This window comes from Mauremys reevesii, linkage group 10 (assembly GCF_016161935.1).
Source record: "Mauremys reevesii isolate NIE-2019 linkage group 10, ASM1616193v1, whole genome shotgun sequence".
Lineage (NCBI taxonomy): Eukaryota > Metazoa > Chordata > Testudines > Geoemydidae > Mauremys > Mauremys reevesii.
In genome coordinates, this window is record NC_052632.1 from 68,326,404 (window position 1) to 68,345,369 (window position 18,966).

Genomic DNA, 18,966 nt, shown 5'->3' on the forward strand with positions numbered 1-18,966 from the left:
CAACCAGAATGCGGGACTGTGCTGCCTGCTGCGGGGATATGGCGGGGCGGGTCTCCACCAGGGGCCTCACCCGCTCCGTGGCTCATAGACTGTAAGGGGCGGGGGGGGGAGAGAGAGGAACGCGTGCATATAGGGAGCAGGGTGGCGGGTGCGTTGGTGAGCGGGGCTCCAGGGGGGTGATGGGGGTGCAGGAGAGCGCCTGGATATGGGGTGGGGTGGGGACATGTATATAGGGTGGGACTGGGAATAGAGGATTGCGGGTTACAACGTGCATGTGTAAAGTCGACAGACCCTGGTCATCATGAGCTAAAAGCCAACTGCTTGTTAGCTCAGGCTGTAGAGCAAACTCATTAATCTCTTTCTCTACGTGGTCGTGGCACCACTAGATAGGACAGAACACCACTGCCAGACGGTGTGTGGGTTACGCATGGATATTGCATGAGTACGGGAGGCACATGGAGGGAGCATGAGCTTAGGGGTCAATGGTGAGTGCATCGGAATAGGGGGGTGCATAGGATAGGGCGATGAGTGGATATGGGGTTGCCCAGGGATAGATGGGGATGGGATTTCAAGCATATGAGTATGATGGTTGCATTATAGGCATCAGGACCGTGTGGTTACTCAGGAATATGAGGATGCCTGGTTATAGTTGGTGCATGGGCGGTATATGGATATGAGGTATCCGAGGGTGTGTATTTGGATGAACAGTGTCTAGGTATGGGGTTTGTGCATGAACATGGAGTACATGGGAGATGTATAGATATATATGTAAGGGAAGTGCACATGGGTGTTGAGTATGAGTACAAGGGGGACAAATGAGTGGGAATGGGTGGTTAGTGCCTGGTAGAAGACAAACAGTGAGTGGTGACTAGGAGAGGGGTGAACAGAGATGGGGGGAGTAAATGGCTATGGATTAGTGTTAGAAATAGGTCAAATTGTCTCTAGTATTGTTCAATACTTCAGCTCAAAGTAAAATGTTACTGGGTTAACATTTTGCTTAGGGAGCAATTTGAAAAGGGGAACAGAGTATAAGAATCCAATACTACTAGTAACACAGCCTCTCTGTATATACTGTATACAGAGGCTCCTGTTCGTGCAAGCCTAACTTTTTTGTTGGGTGCTGAGGAACACCTTAAGGAAGTGAGTGCTTCTGTCTCTAATAAATAGCACAGGCTTCTTTTTTGCTAGAAAACTAGATTTTTGTTTTTAAATGGAATAACTCTTGGGGATGGGGGTGGAAAGATGAACTTAAATTAGAGCTGAAATAGTCATATAACATGAACTAGATTTACAACTCTAAGAAATAGGCAAGAGATTCACAAGATCCCAAACTCCAAAAAGTTTGCCCATCCCACTTTCTATTTTTCTTTTACTGAAACTGGAAAATATGTTTTGTGTAGAAAATATTACATTGACGTTCAAAGAAAAGAAGATAGTTTTGATTTATCAGGAGCAAGCAGGAATGAGGCTGAAAGTTCCAGTTTCTATATGGTAAGTATTTTCTGAAATGCATATTGTTTTTAAAGGGCTAGAGGCTCCAATCCTGCACCACTCTGTGCCTTGATGGATCCCTGAGTCCATGCAGACTCCAACTGAAGTCAACATAAGATGCAACGTAATATCAGTGGGGCTCTGTGCAGACACAGGGGTCTGCCTGAGTGAATGTCAGTGCAGGATCAGGATCTGCATGAACTAATGAAGCCCAAGAAATGCTGAAGAAATAAGTCTGACCTAGTTACTGTTGCTATGTTTCTTCCTTTAAATTCTTATTGAAAGCAACTGAAATTGAGGACCGTTAAGGTTACTGGAAGATGTATGCTTTTCTTTTCTCTTTTGGGTTGTGGTAATTTATGATGGAAAAAAAATCTACCACATCATCAAATCCTTCTCCCTGCAAGACCAGAATATAGTCCCTTGCTAGAGGATATACTAGATACTGCAATTGGTGATTGATTATTTAACTCGTACACATGTGAGGGTACTGAATATTTTATTTAGCTTTAGAAATATTCACAATATTACTGTATAAGCTTAGACTATTATTCTTAGAAAAGAGATGATTAAGGGGGGATATGATATAGTGGTCTATAAAATCATGAATGGTGTGAAGAAAGTGAATAGGGAAGTGTTAATTATCCATCCACATAACACTCATACCAGGAGTCACCTAATGAAATTTAACAGGCAGCAGGGTTAAATCAAACATAAAAAAAGTACTTCTTCACCCAATGCACAGTCCACCTATTAAATTTGTTACCAGGGAATGCTGTGAAGGCCAAAAGTATAACTGGTTTCATAAAAGAATTAGATACGTTCATGGAGGATAGGTCCATCAGTAGCTATTAGCCAAGATGGCCAGGGATGCAACCTTATGCTCTGGGTGTCCTTAAACCTCTGACTGCCAGAAGCTGGGACTGTATGATAGGGGATAGGTTACTCAATAATTGCCCTGTTCTGTTCATTCCCCCTGAAGCATCTGGCACTGGCCGCTGTTGGATGACTGGATACTGGGTTAGATGGACCATTAGTCTGACCAGTATAACCATTCTTATGTTCTTATAAAAACAAATCCATATAAATATTTAATTCCATGTAAAATTAAATTGAGCATAAGAAGTGGAACCTTCTTATGCACCAATTATCTATTACCTAGTCCAGAGAGTCATGTTTTGAAGTCCTTTTAATACTAAAGATTGGGTTACGTGCATCCTTAATGACGTCAGTGAAGTTGCAAGGAATCTAAATCTAAGCAGAATTTGAGCTGTAGTATGTATGTATTGTATTCTGAGGAGCAAGCATATGCTGCTTTTGGCTGTACCTTGTAGAAGATTTCAGACATTTGGACAGACTAAATTTCCAGGGTCGTAAATTATCTGCAGATACTGTAGTACCTCATCAAAGCTGTATGTATACCTGATATTTCAGCTATCAAGGGATCCTATATGAAATCTGGGGCTAACCAAGGTTCCGATTCAGGAAAGCACCCCGAGCATATGCTTGACTTTAAGCTTGTGTTTAAGTCCCATTGGCATCACTGGAACTTAAACATGTACTTAATAGCTTTCCTTAATCAGGCCCAAGTACTGATCCCTACCAGAAGTGGTGCATGCCTTCTTTAACTCACCACTCAGATCATCACAATATTTATCATGTTTTATTTCCACCAGCACAAAAAGAACATTTGTATCAAAAAAATTCTCTCTCTCCTTCGTATCAGTAATTCTGACCCCATCTCTCTGCCCCAAAGTTGGACACTTCATAACATATTTGCCTTTTCAAAAACAAAGAAACAAACACAAAGTAAATAACTTTTGTGAATAAAAGTTAAGACCAAAATAAAACCAAGACCAAATGGAAGGCATGGTATTTGCTGTTCAACAATATAAAATTCAGAAATCCCAGGTCTTGTCCACACTAACATTTTTCTTAATATTTTCTATTGCTAGAAATACCACTGGGTGGTAGCAACAGTGATTAGAATAGACAGGGTAAAGGTTGCTACTGGCATTTGAACCACCATGTCTCAGAGACCTCTCCTGAGCTGGGTAAGACAACACAGTAGCCAGTTAAAACACAAGTAGCCAGCCCCCCTCGACACCTCCATTACTATCTCTGATGAAGCTGCACTGCTAGTGGAACGGTTGGAAATTTTAAGGAATCCACAATTCCAGATTCGCTTTGGAAACTGCATTCCTTATTGAGAAGGTTTTTTTTCCCTTGGGTTACATCTTATGTTGCAGGTTTGCTAGGTTATATAAAACTTTTCTGAGAGTCCTTAAACAAATAGAACAACTAATCATCATAGTTTGCCAGTTTGTAAATTGATGCTACTTAGACACCTGATAAGTTGGAAGAACAGGGTTTTCGCTGTATTTTATTTTAATGAGGAAGTGTACTTTGCACACTGAATTACTTGTTAGTTTGTCACACCCTCTTTGCTGCACAATGAGGAAATCTCTAACAAGCCAGAGGAAAAATGTATAACTTTTCCTGTGAAAATGTATAGAAATTCTTTTGTAGAGTGACATTTATTTTCCCACTGCTGCATAGAAATTTACATGCACATTCTGTGTTAATGTGAATTACCTGCATTAATCTCCCATCTGCTATGCAGTAACACAAAGGCAGGCACAGATCTTGCAAACTCTTACGTTCATGGGCATGAATACGTGCACAATTACTTCCACTGAGTGCAACAGAATGACTTGCCGATATAAAGTTACTGACATGTGAAAGTGTTTGTTTGCAGGACTGGACCCTAGGTAACGCCAGAGGACAGTGATGAGTGAAAATAGGACTTTGGAATTCTATTGCCAGTTCTGCCGTTGACTTGGGAAAGTCAATGAATGAATGCTTGTATAATATTTTTTAATTCTTAGATGAAAAGCTGCTAAGTAGAATCTATCTAATATTTTATGCATCATATCATCAACATGCTTTCTATACTAAGGTTTAACAAGAGCCTTTATTGTACTGCTGATTTTTTTTTAAATAGAGCAATCCTTAGTGAGTAGTTTTAGTACTAATTTTTATGGTTTACCTATCCTGCAAACACAAGTGTACAGTTTGCGTGACGGTTCAGGGGAGCATCCATGTTCAGAAAATAACAAGCATATGTCTGTAAATATAAGGGACTGAGGTATGTAGGACTTAAGCATATACACAGTGTTAAGCATGTTATTAAGTAATTTCCTGAATCAGGAGTTTGGTGACTAAGGTATGCATTTTTGTGTGTTACTGTACCATGTAAAATGAATGTCTTTCTTAAATAAGTAATTATCTACATGGATTAAGATTGACTTTCCTTCTGTAAATATCCATATTTTACCCATAATTTTCTACCATTTTTATTTATTACAGCATCCTGGAAACTTTGCTGAACAAAAATATGATCAGTGTCTCAAGCATAATTTTACAGATTGTAAATTCGAAGCATCTCTTCGAATGTATACAGGAAATTCTGAAGAATGCGAAAGAAAATTACAGAGCAGCCCGGAAAGACAACAGGAAATTAAGATAATCAAAAAGAAAATGGCACAAGTAACACTTAATGTTCTTCTTTATACATATAAAGTATTTTCCTGTTCAAATACAAACACAGAAGTTTAATTTTTGCTTTTAATTTTCCCCTTCTATCAGACGTGTATGTCATTAAAGTACTTTAAGGTTGCATCTAGCTGCTATGAAGATAGGCCTGCTAAAATCACTACAATAAAAAGTAATGTTATGAACAAGCACAAAAGCAATTTGATAAAGAAGAAAGTTCCTGTTTTAATAGTTTAGAAAAAAACCTGAAAATAATTAGGAGAGATTCTGCTGCTTTACTAAAGTCTCTCTGAAGAAGATAATTACCGTCAGAGTTGCATTAAATAAATGCAATAATATGTTTGTTTGTTTTTGTTTTTGAAGGATGTTGTAACGGACAGACCTTTCCCGGTCTTAGCAAGGAGTACAAAAGGGTAATGTATAAATCACAGTAAATTCTACTAAGCATTTGTCTTGGGCCAGCCCACATATATCAGCAGTGCAATATACTGCTACACTGCAGACCCAGGTATGACTCCTAAGCCACTGAAGCTTGAGTTATGGGAGTAACTGTAGCTTAAGAAAGTCAGGTTGATGAGTTTCCAGATGGAGTAGAAGTGCCACTGACTTATCTTTGCTGGAAGAGGAATATTGTAGTGGTGGCTGTGGGGAGGTTTGAGAAGTGTATGTATGAAGGAAATGGTGAGCATAGAATAACTGGGTGGGAGAAAATCTGAAAATTGCATGGAAGAGCCTTTAGATTGGCATTGCTCTATGGAGCATAATTCACTCATGAACCTAAATCCCAATAAACAGCTGCAAACAGGAAGGGTGCTGGCAATCTCTGTGTAAAAGGACAGGAAGAGGAGACATGGATCATCATGTATAGAAATACAAAACGGACCTTTCTCCATAAGGATCAAATCAAATGCTGGGCTCTCCCTATTCTTTTCCCAACAGAAACGTAAATGTAAAAATAATCTCTGAAACCATAGCACAGAAATCCAGTTTATAACTTCAGGTAAAATAATCATTTCCATGATTGCAATTTAGTTAATAAAACAGAAACTATTGAGAAGCTAGTTTATTTTATACCACAGCTTCAAAATGTCCACATACAAACCTTTGCATAACAGCTCATAGAATAATGTAATACATTTCACCATATTCACAGCAGTCTGCCTGTTTTGAAATCATGGCAATTTATTTACAATCCTGACATTCCCAAACACGTGGTATATTATATCCTATTGATATGTATAGAATTTTCTTTCAACATGGATTAAAATATATTCTTCATGTTTAACTAGAACAAAGAAGTTGCACAGCTTCCCTTCCAGACTATCTCAATTTCCTCCTCCCCCATACACATCACAAGAAGAAGTCATGAGGCTCATTTCATCAGCTTCAAAGCTAATTGTTGCGGCGGTAAGTAATGCAGGTCATGCTACTTTGATCATTAAAGAGGTAACAGAACATTTTCGACTGTTGCACTTTAACAAGTTCCCTATAAATTGCAATGATAAAGGATCAAATTTTGCACTCTGACTGTAAATCCACATATTACTGAGAGCAGAATTTAGCCAAAGGCTTTTGCTGCTCCATAAAATCATACCAGACCACCTCCAGTTGAAAATACCCATGACCTTCCGCTCTCTACAGTGAAACAGACTAATTGGACCGGGGCCATCCTATCAAGGGATGGTCAGCTTGCATCAGAATGAAGAAATACACAGCTGCCCAGGGAGAGACTCTTTTATAGTAAATAAACCTCACCTTCCCTGATCCTCAGCTTATTTAAAAAACACCATACAATTATATCAATTCTTTTGTCTCTGTACAGTCTTTATTTCAAATAAAGTCAAGGACAACATACTGGGTTCTACATTTATACTTTCTACAACAAAAGCAAAACCACTTTTCAAACATAAGATTTGATAAAAGCCTGTTTAAACGAATCTGAGTTTTTTCAGTTGATTTAACGGATTCTGGATCAGACCAATAAGTATGAATTTAAGTATCGAAATAAGTGACCTGATTTTCAGAGGTGCTGACATTTGAAGCCAGCACCTCATCAATCAATTCATTAATTTATCCCTATGTGAAACTTTTGACCATAACACATCAAACAGACTGACCAATGTAGAATATTTTGTATATATATAGCAGGTCACTTGCTAGGATTAGTTTCTCTCACTTAATCATTTCCCAGCCACTGCAGGGGCCTCGGGCACTGGTGCACCATGGTCCCTCCTATTCTTTGCCTGTGGCACATAGAATTATAGGACTGGAAGGATGATTAATAGGTCATCTAGTCCAGTCCCCTGCACTCCATCAGGACTACGTAATAACTAGACTACTCCAAAGAGGTGTTTGTCTAACCTGCTCTTAAAAACCTCTAGTGACGGAGATTCCACAGCCTCCCTAGGCAGTTTGTTCCAGTGCTTAACTATCTTGACATTTAGGAAGTTTTTCCTAATGTCCAACCTAACCTTCCTTGCTACAATTTAAGCCCATTACTTGTCCTATCCTCAGAGTTTAAGGAAAACAATTTTTCTCCCACCTCCTTGTAACAACCTTTTATGTACTTGAAAACTATGATCATGTTCCCCCTCAGTCTTCTCTTCTGCAGACTAAAAAAACCCAATTTTTCAGTCTTCCTTCATAGGTCACGTTTTCTAGCTCTTTCCATCATTTTTGTTGCTGTCCTCTGGACTTTCTCCAATTTGTCCACAACTTTCCTGAAATGTGTCTCCCAGAACCGGACACAATACCTCAGTTGAGGCCTTATCAGTGCGGAGTAGAGCGGAAGAATTACTTCTTGTGTCTTGCTTACAACACTCCTGCTGATACATCCTAGAATGACATTCACTTTTTTTGCAACAGTGTTATACTGTTGATTCACATTTAGTTGGTGATCCACTATGACCCCCAGATCCCTTTCCACACTACTCCTTCCTAGGCAGTCATTTCCATTTTGTACGTGTGCAATTGATTGTTCCTTCCTAAGTGGAGTACTTTGCATTTGTCCTTATTGAATTTCATCCTGTTTACTGTAGACCATTTCTCTAGTTTTTCCAGATCATTTTGAATTTTAATCCTATCCTCCAAAGCACTTGCAACCCCTCCCAGCTTGATATCGTCCGCAGACTTTATAAGTATACTCTCTCTGCCATTATCTAAATCATTGATGAAGATATTGAACAGAACCAGTCCTAGAACTGATCCCTGCAGGACCCCATGTGATATGCCCTTCCAGCTTGACTGTGAACCACTGATGATTACTCTCTGGGAACTGTTTTCCAACCAGTTATGCACCCACCTTATAGTAGCTCCTTCTAAGTTATGTTTCCCTAATTTGTTTACAAGAAGGTAATGTGAGACAGTATCAAAAGCCTTACTAAAGTCAAGATATACAACATCTACCACTTTCCCCCATCTACAAGGCTTGTTACCCTGTCAAAAAGGGGTATTAGGTTTGTTTGACATGATTTGTTCTTGACAAATCCATATTGACTGTTATCACCTTTATTATCTTCTAGTTGTTTGCAAATTGACTGTTTGATTATTTGCTCTATTAATTCCCTGGGTTGTCCTTATTCCCCTAATAGTCTAGTCTGCTATGGGCTGTATTACACTGGTCTAATTTCAGTTGTTGGGTTTAGTGCGTGGATGGGTGGCGGTGGCCTGTGATATACAGGCAATCAGACTAGATGATATGGTGGTCCCTTCTGGCCTTAAACTCTGTCTCTATGACAGTGTAAAGTGGCCTTAAAATGTAAGTGAGTGTAAATTATCTGCACCCACTTTAAAGGAGAATCAAGCTTGGAATGTTAGTGTGTGGGCCTGAGCACAGGCCTGGGAGCCAGGATTTCCTCAGTTCTAATCCTGGCTGTGACACAGATTCCTGCTAAAACATTAAGCAAGACATACTCTCTTTCTGCATCTACAAGTTCCCCCTTGTGAAAGTGAGAATAACGCTGCCCTATCTCACAAGAATACTGTGAGGATTAAATAGATAACATGTAAGCCTTGGAAGAGGAAAAGTGGTTAAAACTATTATTGCTTGTGCTGACTACAAAATTAATGGAGAAATGTTTATGAACTAATAGCTTACCTGTAGCAAACTCAATTTGTAAAGATTTCTATTAATATAATTACACATCTTCTTCTCAGACTTGTGAAATCTCTTCGGAGGAAATAAAGAAGCCAGACTGTGCCTCACCCCAGAAGAGGAAAGAAGCTAAAAATGTTCAAAGATTGGACCATTACTACAAGCAGTGTGCACCTCCTCTTGTGATCTCTCCAGATCCCCATGATTATGAAGCTAAGAGGTGTGAAAACAATTCAGAGAGATTTTCAGCAGCACAGCTGAGTGAAATTATGATAGCCTATAATTTTATACTCTATCTTTTTTACGCTGTTTTAAACATTTACAGCACTTTCACATTTTAGAGGATCAGATTGGAAATTTGTATCAGATGTTAGAGTAGGATTTCTTTATAGCTTTCTAATTTTTAAAGTTAGCTGAACCTTTTCTGTTAAATTACCCTATTTGTGTTATCAGACTTATTGACATTTGTCCCACCCAAACTTTATCAAAACAATAAGAGGACATATGTTTGGAGTATTTAATCCACAAGATATCCTATAAATTATAAAGAGGCCAGCTGTAGAAAGGCAGCATTACTGAGAGAAACTTCTCACAATCATAAGTCTTTCCAAGCATGGTAGATCAAGTCAAATGTAATGTGGAGGACTGGTCTCTTATTGAAAGTTTTAGAGGCCCAGATTTTTTATATGAAATGTATGTAAGAGAGAATCTTTATATAGTCCCCACCATCTCCCATTTGAAACTAGGTAACTTCTACATTAGCACATCTCATGTTTCAGAGAAGCTTTTATTAATAGAAGTTTCGAATGCTCAGTGTCTGACCCTAAGCAAAAGCAAAACAGATCTTTCCTCTTTCTAAAAGACTGTCTGACATTCTAACTTCAGATCACAAATACCAAAATAACTTGATAACAAATCACACCCTGAGGCAGTGACCACATGTTGATCAAATCCGTGTGGTTGCACACAGCACAATGGTGCACTTTAATTTACAGAAGTCATGCAGACAAAACGGAGGAACCTAGGCACAGGAAACAGGGTTTTGATGAACTGTTTGCTGTGGATGCAATTGTGGCTTTGACTGTTGCATTAAAAGATTTTAGGTTTTATTGTGCTGGGGCATGTCAACTAAAAAAATTTGGACACCAATAGGTGTTTTAAAAGAGCTTGCTCAAGTTCTGTAGGCCCTATATTTCACATACCTTGTTATTTTAGTAATAAATGTCCACCTATTTCCATTTCTTTTAAAAATGGTCATTATTGGTTTGATTTTTCCTTTCATTTTGACCAATTGTGAACTAATGTAAATCCATGGATTTCCTTGATACTAGGCCTGTTTTACACTGGGATAAAGAGAGGAGAATCAGGCTGTGTAACATTAAATAATTGATATTAAACAAGTTATACTTAATATAGATCCTATCTATACATGAGATAAAACTGTGCCTGCCTGCTGTGATCTCATATGCTGTATGAGTGGATATGTTTATACAGTAGTTGGGATGTACAGAGATCACTGGGATTATTAAATTATTCAGTGAATCAGAAGGACATTTACTACCATAGTACAGTCAAACCTAGTTTATCAAAACCCTGGTTATCTGGGGGGAAATTAAAAAGGACCTTTCCCATGAAGTAGAGTCCCTCACTGTCCAAATGCCCATTTACTGAAATATTCTCAGGTCCCCAAATAATTTGGCTAAATCGTATTTGTATGCAGCTTGTGGTGTGTGGCATCTAACCCAAGTCCTATATTAGAATTCACACTCTTTTCTCTTTGGCACCGGCAGAGAGATGCTCGATCGGGCCTGATCAATTCAGCAATCACTGCTTTTCATTCTATTGTGATTCCTAGTTATATTTAGAAACCGAAGTCAGTCTAGTCTGATTGCATAAAAACAAAATCCTTATAATTAAATGAGCTTTTGATTGTAGGAAAACAAGTTTCTAAGATTGCCCTTCCGAATTAAGGGAGTTATTGTTCCTTTCCAGAGACTGAGAAATAATTAACATGCCAAATTGCTTATTTTTGTTATGCTGTGTATTATAGCTATCATGCAAAGCAGTAAAAGATATAAAGACTTTTCTATAAGTCATTGATTGAGAGTCAGTGTACAGTATTGTATGAGGAGAGACAATCTGATACAGAGAATAGGTACATTAGAAAAGACAGGAAAAATAATGAACAAGACTATAAATCTCATTAAGTATGACAAGTCATCTTGATTTTGTTTTGAAACAGTTATTTTATACTTCTCATAGCACTGATGTATTCTGTTTTAAAAGTACATGGGAAACGAACAAATTAGAAGAATCAAATGCTGACTTTATCCAAGAAAATCCAAGGAATGATTATGGGAAAAGTAAGTTACATTCTTAATATACTTTTCAATCCTTTTCACCATGTCTTAGAAAACAGCTGTTGCCTGCAATGAAAAATCTCAAAGAATAACCAAGTAAGCCATTTGAAAATGCACGGCTGATTCCTGGATTGTTAGCAGGCTAAATTATTGTAGCAGTTGGTCTTAGAAGGTACTGAAATTGTTTCTAAACACAATTGCAAGTTTGCAAATGATTGTTACATTTTTCAGGTATTCTTTTGACACCTTTACTGTTAAAACAATAACATTGGAGGTGCAGAATCCATCTCAGATAAGCAGGAGAGGAATTTAACTTATTTTTTATTTTGGGGTGTATCTGCACAGCAGCTGGGAGTGTGCGTCCCAATGCGGGTAAACAAGCTAGCTCTGCTTGAGTTAGTGTGCTGCAAAACAGCAATGTGGCCATGGTGGCATGGGCAGCAACTCGGGCTTGTTACTAGAGTACAAACCTGTGCAACCCCTGGGTATGTATTCAGGTAGCTAGTCCCAGCCTTTGCCGCTGTGGCCACACTGCTATTTTTTAGGGTGTTCGCTCAACCAGAGCCAGTGTGCGTCTGACTATCCACACTGGGAAGTGCTATCCCAGCTGCTGTGTAGATATAACCTTTGTTGCCAAACTTCTAACAGACTCACACACACCTTGGTCTAACATCATATTATCCAAAGTACATATTGCAAGAGATTCTTTTCCTGTTCTGTTACTTCCTAATATGTGCTCTGCCCCTTTGTACTGCTCCCTCTTCTGATTCAGTCTTTTACATCAGATTTTCTTCAAATCTCTTCTGAAAGTTCATTCTCGTCTTGATTTCTCTCTGATAAACACTTTGTCCTTTCTTGTCATGACTTCTAATTATCTACTTTGCAACTTGTCCTTTTCCCTCTTGACTTTTCCATTCACTTTTAGGAGACTATATTTGTTTGATCCATTTTATTGTTGTGTTTTAAAATAATAGTAAAGTGCCAGGGAATGAGGGATTTTTTGTTAAATAAATATTAAAATTAGTCATTAAAAATATGTTGTCTACTTTAGATACGAACAAAGACAAGAAAGAAAAAAACAGTAGAAATGTAAATGGACGGGTCAGAGTTGAGAGATCATCTAATATTTCCAGTAATTCATCTAAACATAAGAGTGTATTTTCTAAAACTTCTACAAGAGCAAGTGATTTAAATTCATTGTACTTAAGTACCGTGCCTCCTTATGCACAACGAACTGACAGAAGTAAAGCTTCTAAAAAAAATGTGCTTAATGAAGGAGCGTCCTCTGCCTTGTGCAGCTCTTCAGTGATGTCTGAATGCCAAGATACAGAGCCAAGTACTGGCCGTATATCAGGTATGACAAGTTTTGCTCACTCTCAGAAAAATAAATGCATCTCTAGGTGGCTCTATAAGTCATCTGAATTGAAAAGGCAAAAGTCAGCCCAGGTGCCTAGTAGAAAGCATTCAGGCATCAGAGGCAGTAAGTCTAGCAAGCTTTCACAGGGAAGGCCAATGGAGAACTCCAGGAATATGCCACTACATCAAAAAGAAAGAAAAAATAGTGAAGGAAACAGGGAATTAAATGAGAAAATAATTCATACTGTTTCCACAAATGCACAAACCCCAATCATAAATGAAAACACGGGAGAACAAACAGCTTCTGTTGTGGCTCTTAAATGTGGCATTCACTACAGCCAAAATAACACAAGTAACAGCCTTCATCAGAGACCTCAAAGTAACCAGCACGAAAAAAAGAAGAAAGATTTGTGTGAATTAGCTACAGGAAAAAATACTGAATCCCATAAGGTCCATTTCCAAGGTCCATTGCAGTTTTCCAGAAATACTGAACAGAAATGTAGCTGTGTAAACTTGAATAGTTGTAACATAACAAATGACTATGGAATTCAAACCATTGCTTCAGAAAGTAAATCTTTAGGGACTGTGACACAACTTCCAGAGAATGAAAATGAAGAACACCTTTCTAGGGTCACACTTGGAGCACCTTGCTTTTTACATCAAGTTTTCCTGGAAATGGAGCAAGATGCATCACCTACTTCAACTGCATCTGAGCCTAAAGATCTGGACAGCAGTTTTGATAACAAAAGTATACAACAATTATCTAACCAGCTTTTCATCCTTAATGAATCCACAGGAGACAAGAAGGTTCAGGATACTATCAGTAATGTACATACAAGTGACATTATTTTAACAGACCCATGTGGTTGGCAATTGGCACACATCCCACAGAAGGTTCAGTGTTGTTGCACCTGTGCAGAAGAACAACCTAACTTTATATCTGAAACATCTGATGAAGAACAAGACAGTTTCTCAGATTCATCTGTGACAGTAACAAGTATTTTAGGTGCATTAGAAAACCAACAGTCAGAAGAGGAGTTCACTGTATCATCTGTATCTGATAGCCTGAGTCTTGGATCATTATATGACGTACATGAACAGATGGTAAGAGCTTGGTGAAATTATGTTATTAATGTAACAAAACTCTTGAGTGCTTTTTTAAGTAGGCAACAGTTTCTGTTTCCATTTGAAACCCCCTTTAAAGAAAAAGTTGTAAATTGGCTGCTTAAATCATATTAGACCAAACGTGACATGTAAAATTAACAGCCTGGATGTAAAAATAGCCTTTAAACATCTTTGGAAATACTTAAATTAGTGAGGGATTCAGAAAAAGAGTTTCTCACACTAATTTCTACAGCCTGTCTACACTTGCAAACTCTATAGCCTTAATTCACCACCACTACATCCTAGGGTCAGATGACACAGTAGTAAAAACCCGTGAGTCCTAGCCGCACAACAGCTTTCACTGTTGCTGCCACTGGTAGTGAATTCTGGCTACAAGGTTTCCTACTATACACACACCATCATGGAGATGGGGAAAATCTCAAACAGCAACATAATTCAGCATGAGTGGCAGTCTGCTCCAAGGGTTTAGGATTGGCATAATAGAGGTGTCACCATTCAGGACAAGAGCTTAATTGGCCAATCATATGTGTCAAAGATTGACCAGCACCTGCCCTAATTAGTGCTCTTAGCATAAAATCCACCCAGAAAAATTGGAGGAAGTGCTCACACAGAGCAGCTTTTTAGCCCTCACTCTTACTCTGAATGGCAGATACAATTTCAGCAAACAGTATCTCCTATCTAAAGAAACCAGTATCTTTATGTGGTCCCATGCACTTCTGTTGACATAGTTCAGTGAAATAATATTCCATTGGCACCACAGTGCATCTAGAGGACTTATGAACTGATGTATTAAAGTAGAGGGAATATATGAGCTAAAAGGTGTTAACATAACTCAGTCACTGTTCAACATTAAACAGGGTCAGGGTTTGGTATACAGAGACCTCAGCCTGCTTTGTACCATGGCATGTACACCATTAAAAATCCTTTCAACCTTTTATTAAAGATATAGCAAAGAAAGAAAAGCAGTTAAAGCATTTGAAATGTAAAATATTAAATAAGGCTTTCATTTTAACAACATTTCTTGTTCCCTTTCACCTTAGCTGGAGAACGGTTTAGAAGGAAACCCCCCCTTTTTCACAGTCTCTTAGATGGTATTAGAGATGGTTAAAACTGTCTTTTTGCGTAAAAGAGAAGTTTTTAGTGGTGAAGCTGCTTTGGTCAAAATCTGATCCCATTTCATCCCACGTGGTGTTTGGGATTCAGCTGGAGCCAGTAGAGGTAGCGATGGTATCTGAGTCTCACTCTTTGGCCCAGTCTGGTCAGGCCGTCTCTCAGGATTAGGACAAAGAAGGTTTGGGATCCCACGAGATGGTGGGGGTGGCTGCCGTATGGTAAAGTTCACTCCAGTAGCCTCTTTCTGTTCTTCCATGTTATGTTAAAGTATCTTAACATTGGGGGGAGGGATAGCTCAGTGGTTTGAGCATTGGCCTGCTATACCCAGGGTTATGAGTTCAATCCTTAAGAGGGCCACTTAGGGATCTGGGGCAAAAATTGGTCCTGCTAGTGAAGGCAGGGGGCTGGACTCAATGACCTTTCAAGGTCCCTTCCAGTTCTAGGAGATTGGTATATCTCCAATTATTACCTTTATTACCTTTATCTTTAGGGACCTTAATTTAGGCCTAATATCTCCCACACCGGTTAATTAATTTCCAGTTTCACATCTTCTGTTTTTACCAAGTTTGATTTTAACAGTCCTTGAACCATATCAGTAGGCCCTTTTGTTCAGGCTAATTTAGTTTTTCTGTCTCCTTGTTGTACCTTTTCCCATCAACATTTATTGTAGGTTATTGTGACATCTTATGAACTTTCACATAGTTTTTAAAGTTGAGCTCACAGGTAGAGTAAAATGTTAGGCCCAGTTATTACAACAGAACCCAAATGATGACAATGCAACTGTCCTGGACAATGTGAAATTATAACAATTGCAATGACAGCCCATCAAGTCTAATTTAAAACAAACATTTCAAGGAGGAAAATCTTTAACAGGTATAATTCCATTTTTGTCATCCTAGGAAGAAAACAATTGTGTTGACCAAAAAGAGGAGGAAAACTCAGACTCCAGCACAGGCCATCTTGATCAAAGAGTTCTAGAGGAAATGCAGAAGATTAGCACCTCTGAGAGGCTCTCTCAGACAGACTCCTTCCATTTCAGGTATTAATATTTATTCTACCTGAAAAGAACCAGAATAGGCCTTTCGTTTCCATTTCAGGGATCCACATCTTTGAGTTGGTATTAAATATTGGGGACCTGATGATGCCTTCCTTTTTATAGCATTGCAGTAGTCTCACCTGATGGTAAAATCGTGGATAACAATGGGATGGTTCAAATTCATAAGAGAAAATGTAAGACCCCTCTCAAGTGCAAGATAAGAATGAATATTACTTATTCTGCCCCAAGGCACTTACAATCTAAATTGCTGTCTGGACATCCAGAAACCACTCAGGATCCAACAAATTCCCCAACCAAACCAAGATATGCCATTAATCAGAGATACTGATACAATTTCTGCCATTTCCTCAGTTTGCTTCATCCTCTGTATAGGCATTATCTCGGTCTTGTCTGGGCTGAGTCTCAGGCCTGGTGTACACTGGGTGGGAGGGGGGGAAATGGATCTAAGTTACGCATCTTCAGCTATGTGAATTAGATGTATTTAGATCTACTTACTGCGGTGTCTTCACTGCAGCAAGTCGACAGGAGAGCGCTTGGCAGTCGATTTATCTCATCTAGGCTAGACACAATAGATCCACCCCTGTTGTATCGATCACTGCCCATCGATCCAGCGGGTCATGTAGACAAGTCTTAAGTCTGCTCAGCTCATATCGATGCATCGGTCTCTGTCAAGCAGCGCTATGATGCATTAAATCTATGTCACTGATTTTCATACAGTTCCACAGATGAAGAAGGGAGAGCAAATATGGATCATGCACTTAAGAGTGTCAGTACCAGTCAAGTACTGTATTTCTGTCATTTTCCACATTACATTAGTACATAACTTATCAGGTCAGTAGTAAACTGTTAGAATAAAAAATGCTTAAAATCAAACTTAAGATGCCAGAGCCAGAACAGATACTATATACAAATATTATGGTGTTTCCTTCTCTGTTAGTAGGTATGTAATGGTATCTGTTGCTTTAAAGCATCATACATTGCACTAGTTAAGGCATTATATTTCTCACTTTTGTGACAAAAAACATGACTTTGAGTTCTCACAAAAAAATCATGTTCTTGATCTCCCCAGTCAGCTGCTACCAAACAAGCCTCCATACATTTAATGGCTAGTGTAGTGGATTATGGGATTTTTAAATGTCTTTAAACCATTAAATATTACTACATTTAAAAAACAATTATTGAAAAATAAAGGATATTTGGCCTCTCAACTTCCTTTAACTTCTTAATTATCACAGTGGGTGATATCCAGGTCTCATTCAAGTCAGTGAAGTTTTGCCTTTGATTTCAACGGGGCGAGCATTTCTCCCTACATGTCATGACTTTTCCTTTTGTAAACTACTTATGATTCTTTGCACTGTTTGCCGTCACACACAGCCCACCTCAGTTATGTTTAACGACTCTGTTTTGTTGCAAAACTTCATCAAGGGACTTTGACAGAGCGCCCATGTGCCTGTTGTGACCAGAATCAAGCCCTACGTTAATTTAAGCTGTAATGAATAATTGATTATGCTTTTAAAATTAGATAAAGTGCACCACATACAGCTATGCTGATTTCTACTGAATTAAGTTACATATTGCCAGCTAAATTAGGACAACTGCACATCATGCCAGCTCCTTTTGAAAGCTATTGTAATGATGTGCAACTAAAAACCCAGTCATGCAAGATGAGACATGTGAGGAAACCTCTGCACTCATGCAGAGCTTCACTGACTTCACTAGGGCTTTGTGCAGGTTTAAGGGTCTGCATGCTTAGCTCAGCCTACAGGACTGGGGGTCTAAATAGTATTTACTTTAAAAGTGTAATATTTGTGACACACACACCTGCACAAAGTGTTACATCTGAGGGAATTTTGCACCAAAAAACTAAAAATTCTGCGCATTTTATTTGTCAACAAATAAATGTGGAGGCTCAAGCATGGGAGCGGGGACCACAGGCCCCTGGCTGCATCGAGGTGGGAGATCACCCTGCAGACCCCCCCGCAATACAGACTCGACGGTGGGGTTGCACCCACCCTAACAAAGGCCAGCCCCTGCCCCTCTGCACCAGGCAGGCTCAGCCTGGCAGAAGCCAAGTGTGGAGGGGCTTAGTGTGGGGAGATCCAGGAGCGGAGTGAGAGGGTTGTGTGTGGGGTAATCTGGGTGCAGGCAGCTCATTGGAGGATCTGGATGCACAAAGGCTCATGGGGGGAGTTTCTGGGTGCAGGGGCAATGGGATTCTGCAAGGGCGTCCAGGTGAAGGTAGTTGGCGCTTGATGGGGGGGGTCCATGTGGGGGGAGGCTCAATGGGGAGGGGTCTGGGTGCTGGGGGAGTGGGGCTTGGTGGCATGGGGATCCAGGTGCAGTTGGTTGCAGGGGCTTTTCAGCAGGGCTTTGGAGCAGAGCCCAGACCTGGAGCACAGAGCAGCTCCAGAGCAGTGGAGCTGCAAGTTTTTGCCTGGAGCTGGAGTGGAGCACAGCTCCAAAGTCCTGCTTGTCTGGGTGGTCCAGGTGCAGGAAGGATGGGGAATTCGATGGGCCTGCTTAAACAGGAAAGCCCCAGCTGCTGCTGCCGCCGCCGCCACCAAGGGGACACCACATGCCAGACTCCATTCTCCTTCTCTTCCCTCTCCATTGTCCCCGCCTCATCCTCTCCCCCTTCCTCTCCCCACTCTCCCCTGCCTCCCTCCCCTCAGTACCACATCTTTCTCCCCCATTGCCTCTTCCTCCCACCTCTGCCATGCCCCGCCACAGGCACTCCCCCTTGTACACAAAACAGGAAGGCTCCCAACACACACAAGAGGAGCACAACCAGCACGAGGACCCAGGAGGCGGCATCC

General features: G+C 39.7%; 1 protein-coding gene across 6 annotated transcripts in view; it reads left to right on the top strand.

Moving 5' to 3' along the window:
- The window catches only part of LOC120372946, a 21,040-nt gene continuing 2,074 nt past the window's right edge, over positions 1–18,966 (top strand). Inside the window, exons 1-11 of one of the 6 annotated variants that reach the window (XM_039490526.1) lie at positions 1–91; positions 387–485; positions 1,401–1,491; positions 4,861–5,040; positions 5,410–5,459; positions 6,336–6,453; positions 9,202–9,359; positions 11,402–11,502; positions 12,551–13,959; positions 15,993–16,132; positions 16,868–18,393. In XM_039490526.1, coding sequence (XP_039346460.1) covers positions 1,489–1,491; positions 4,861–5,040; positions 5,410–5,459; positions 6,336–6,453; positions 9,202–9,359; positions 11,402–11,502; positions 12,551–13,959; positions 15,993–16,132; positions 16,868–16,973 — 2,265 coding nt within the window. In that variant the 5' untranslated portion in view covers positions 1–91; positions 387–485; positions 1,401–1,488 and the 3' untranslated portion in view covers positions 16,974–18,393. Of the gene's footprint in view, positions 92–386; positions 486–600; positions 689–1,102; positions 1,141–1,400; positions 1,492–4,860; positions 5,041–5,409; positions 5,460–6,335; positions 6,454–9,201; positions 9,360–11,401; positions 11,503–12,550; positions 13,960–15,992; positions 16,133–16,867; positions 18,394–18,966 lie in introns of those variants that run through there. The other 5 variants (XM_039490528.1, XM_039490524.1, XM_039490523.1 and 2 more) reach the window with 5 other exon arrangements.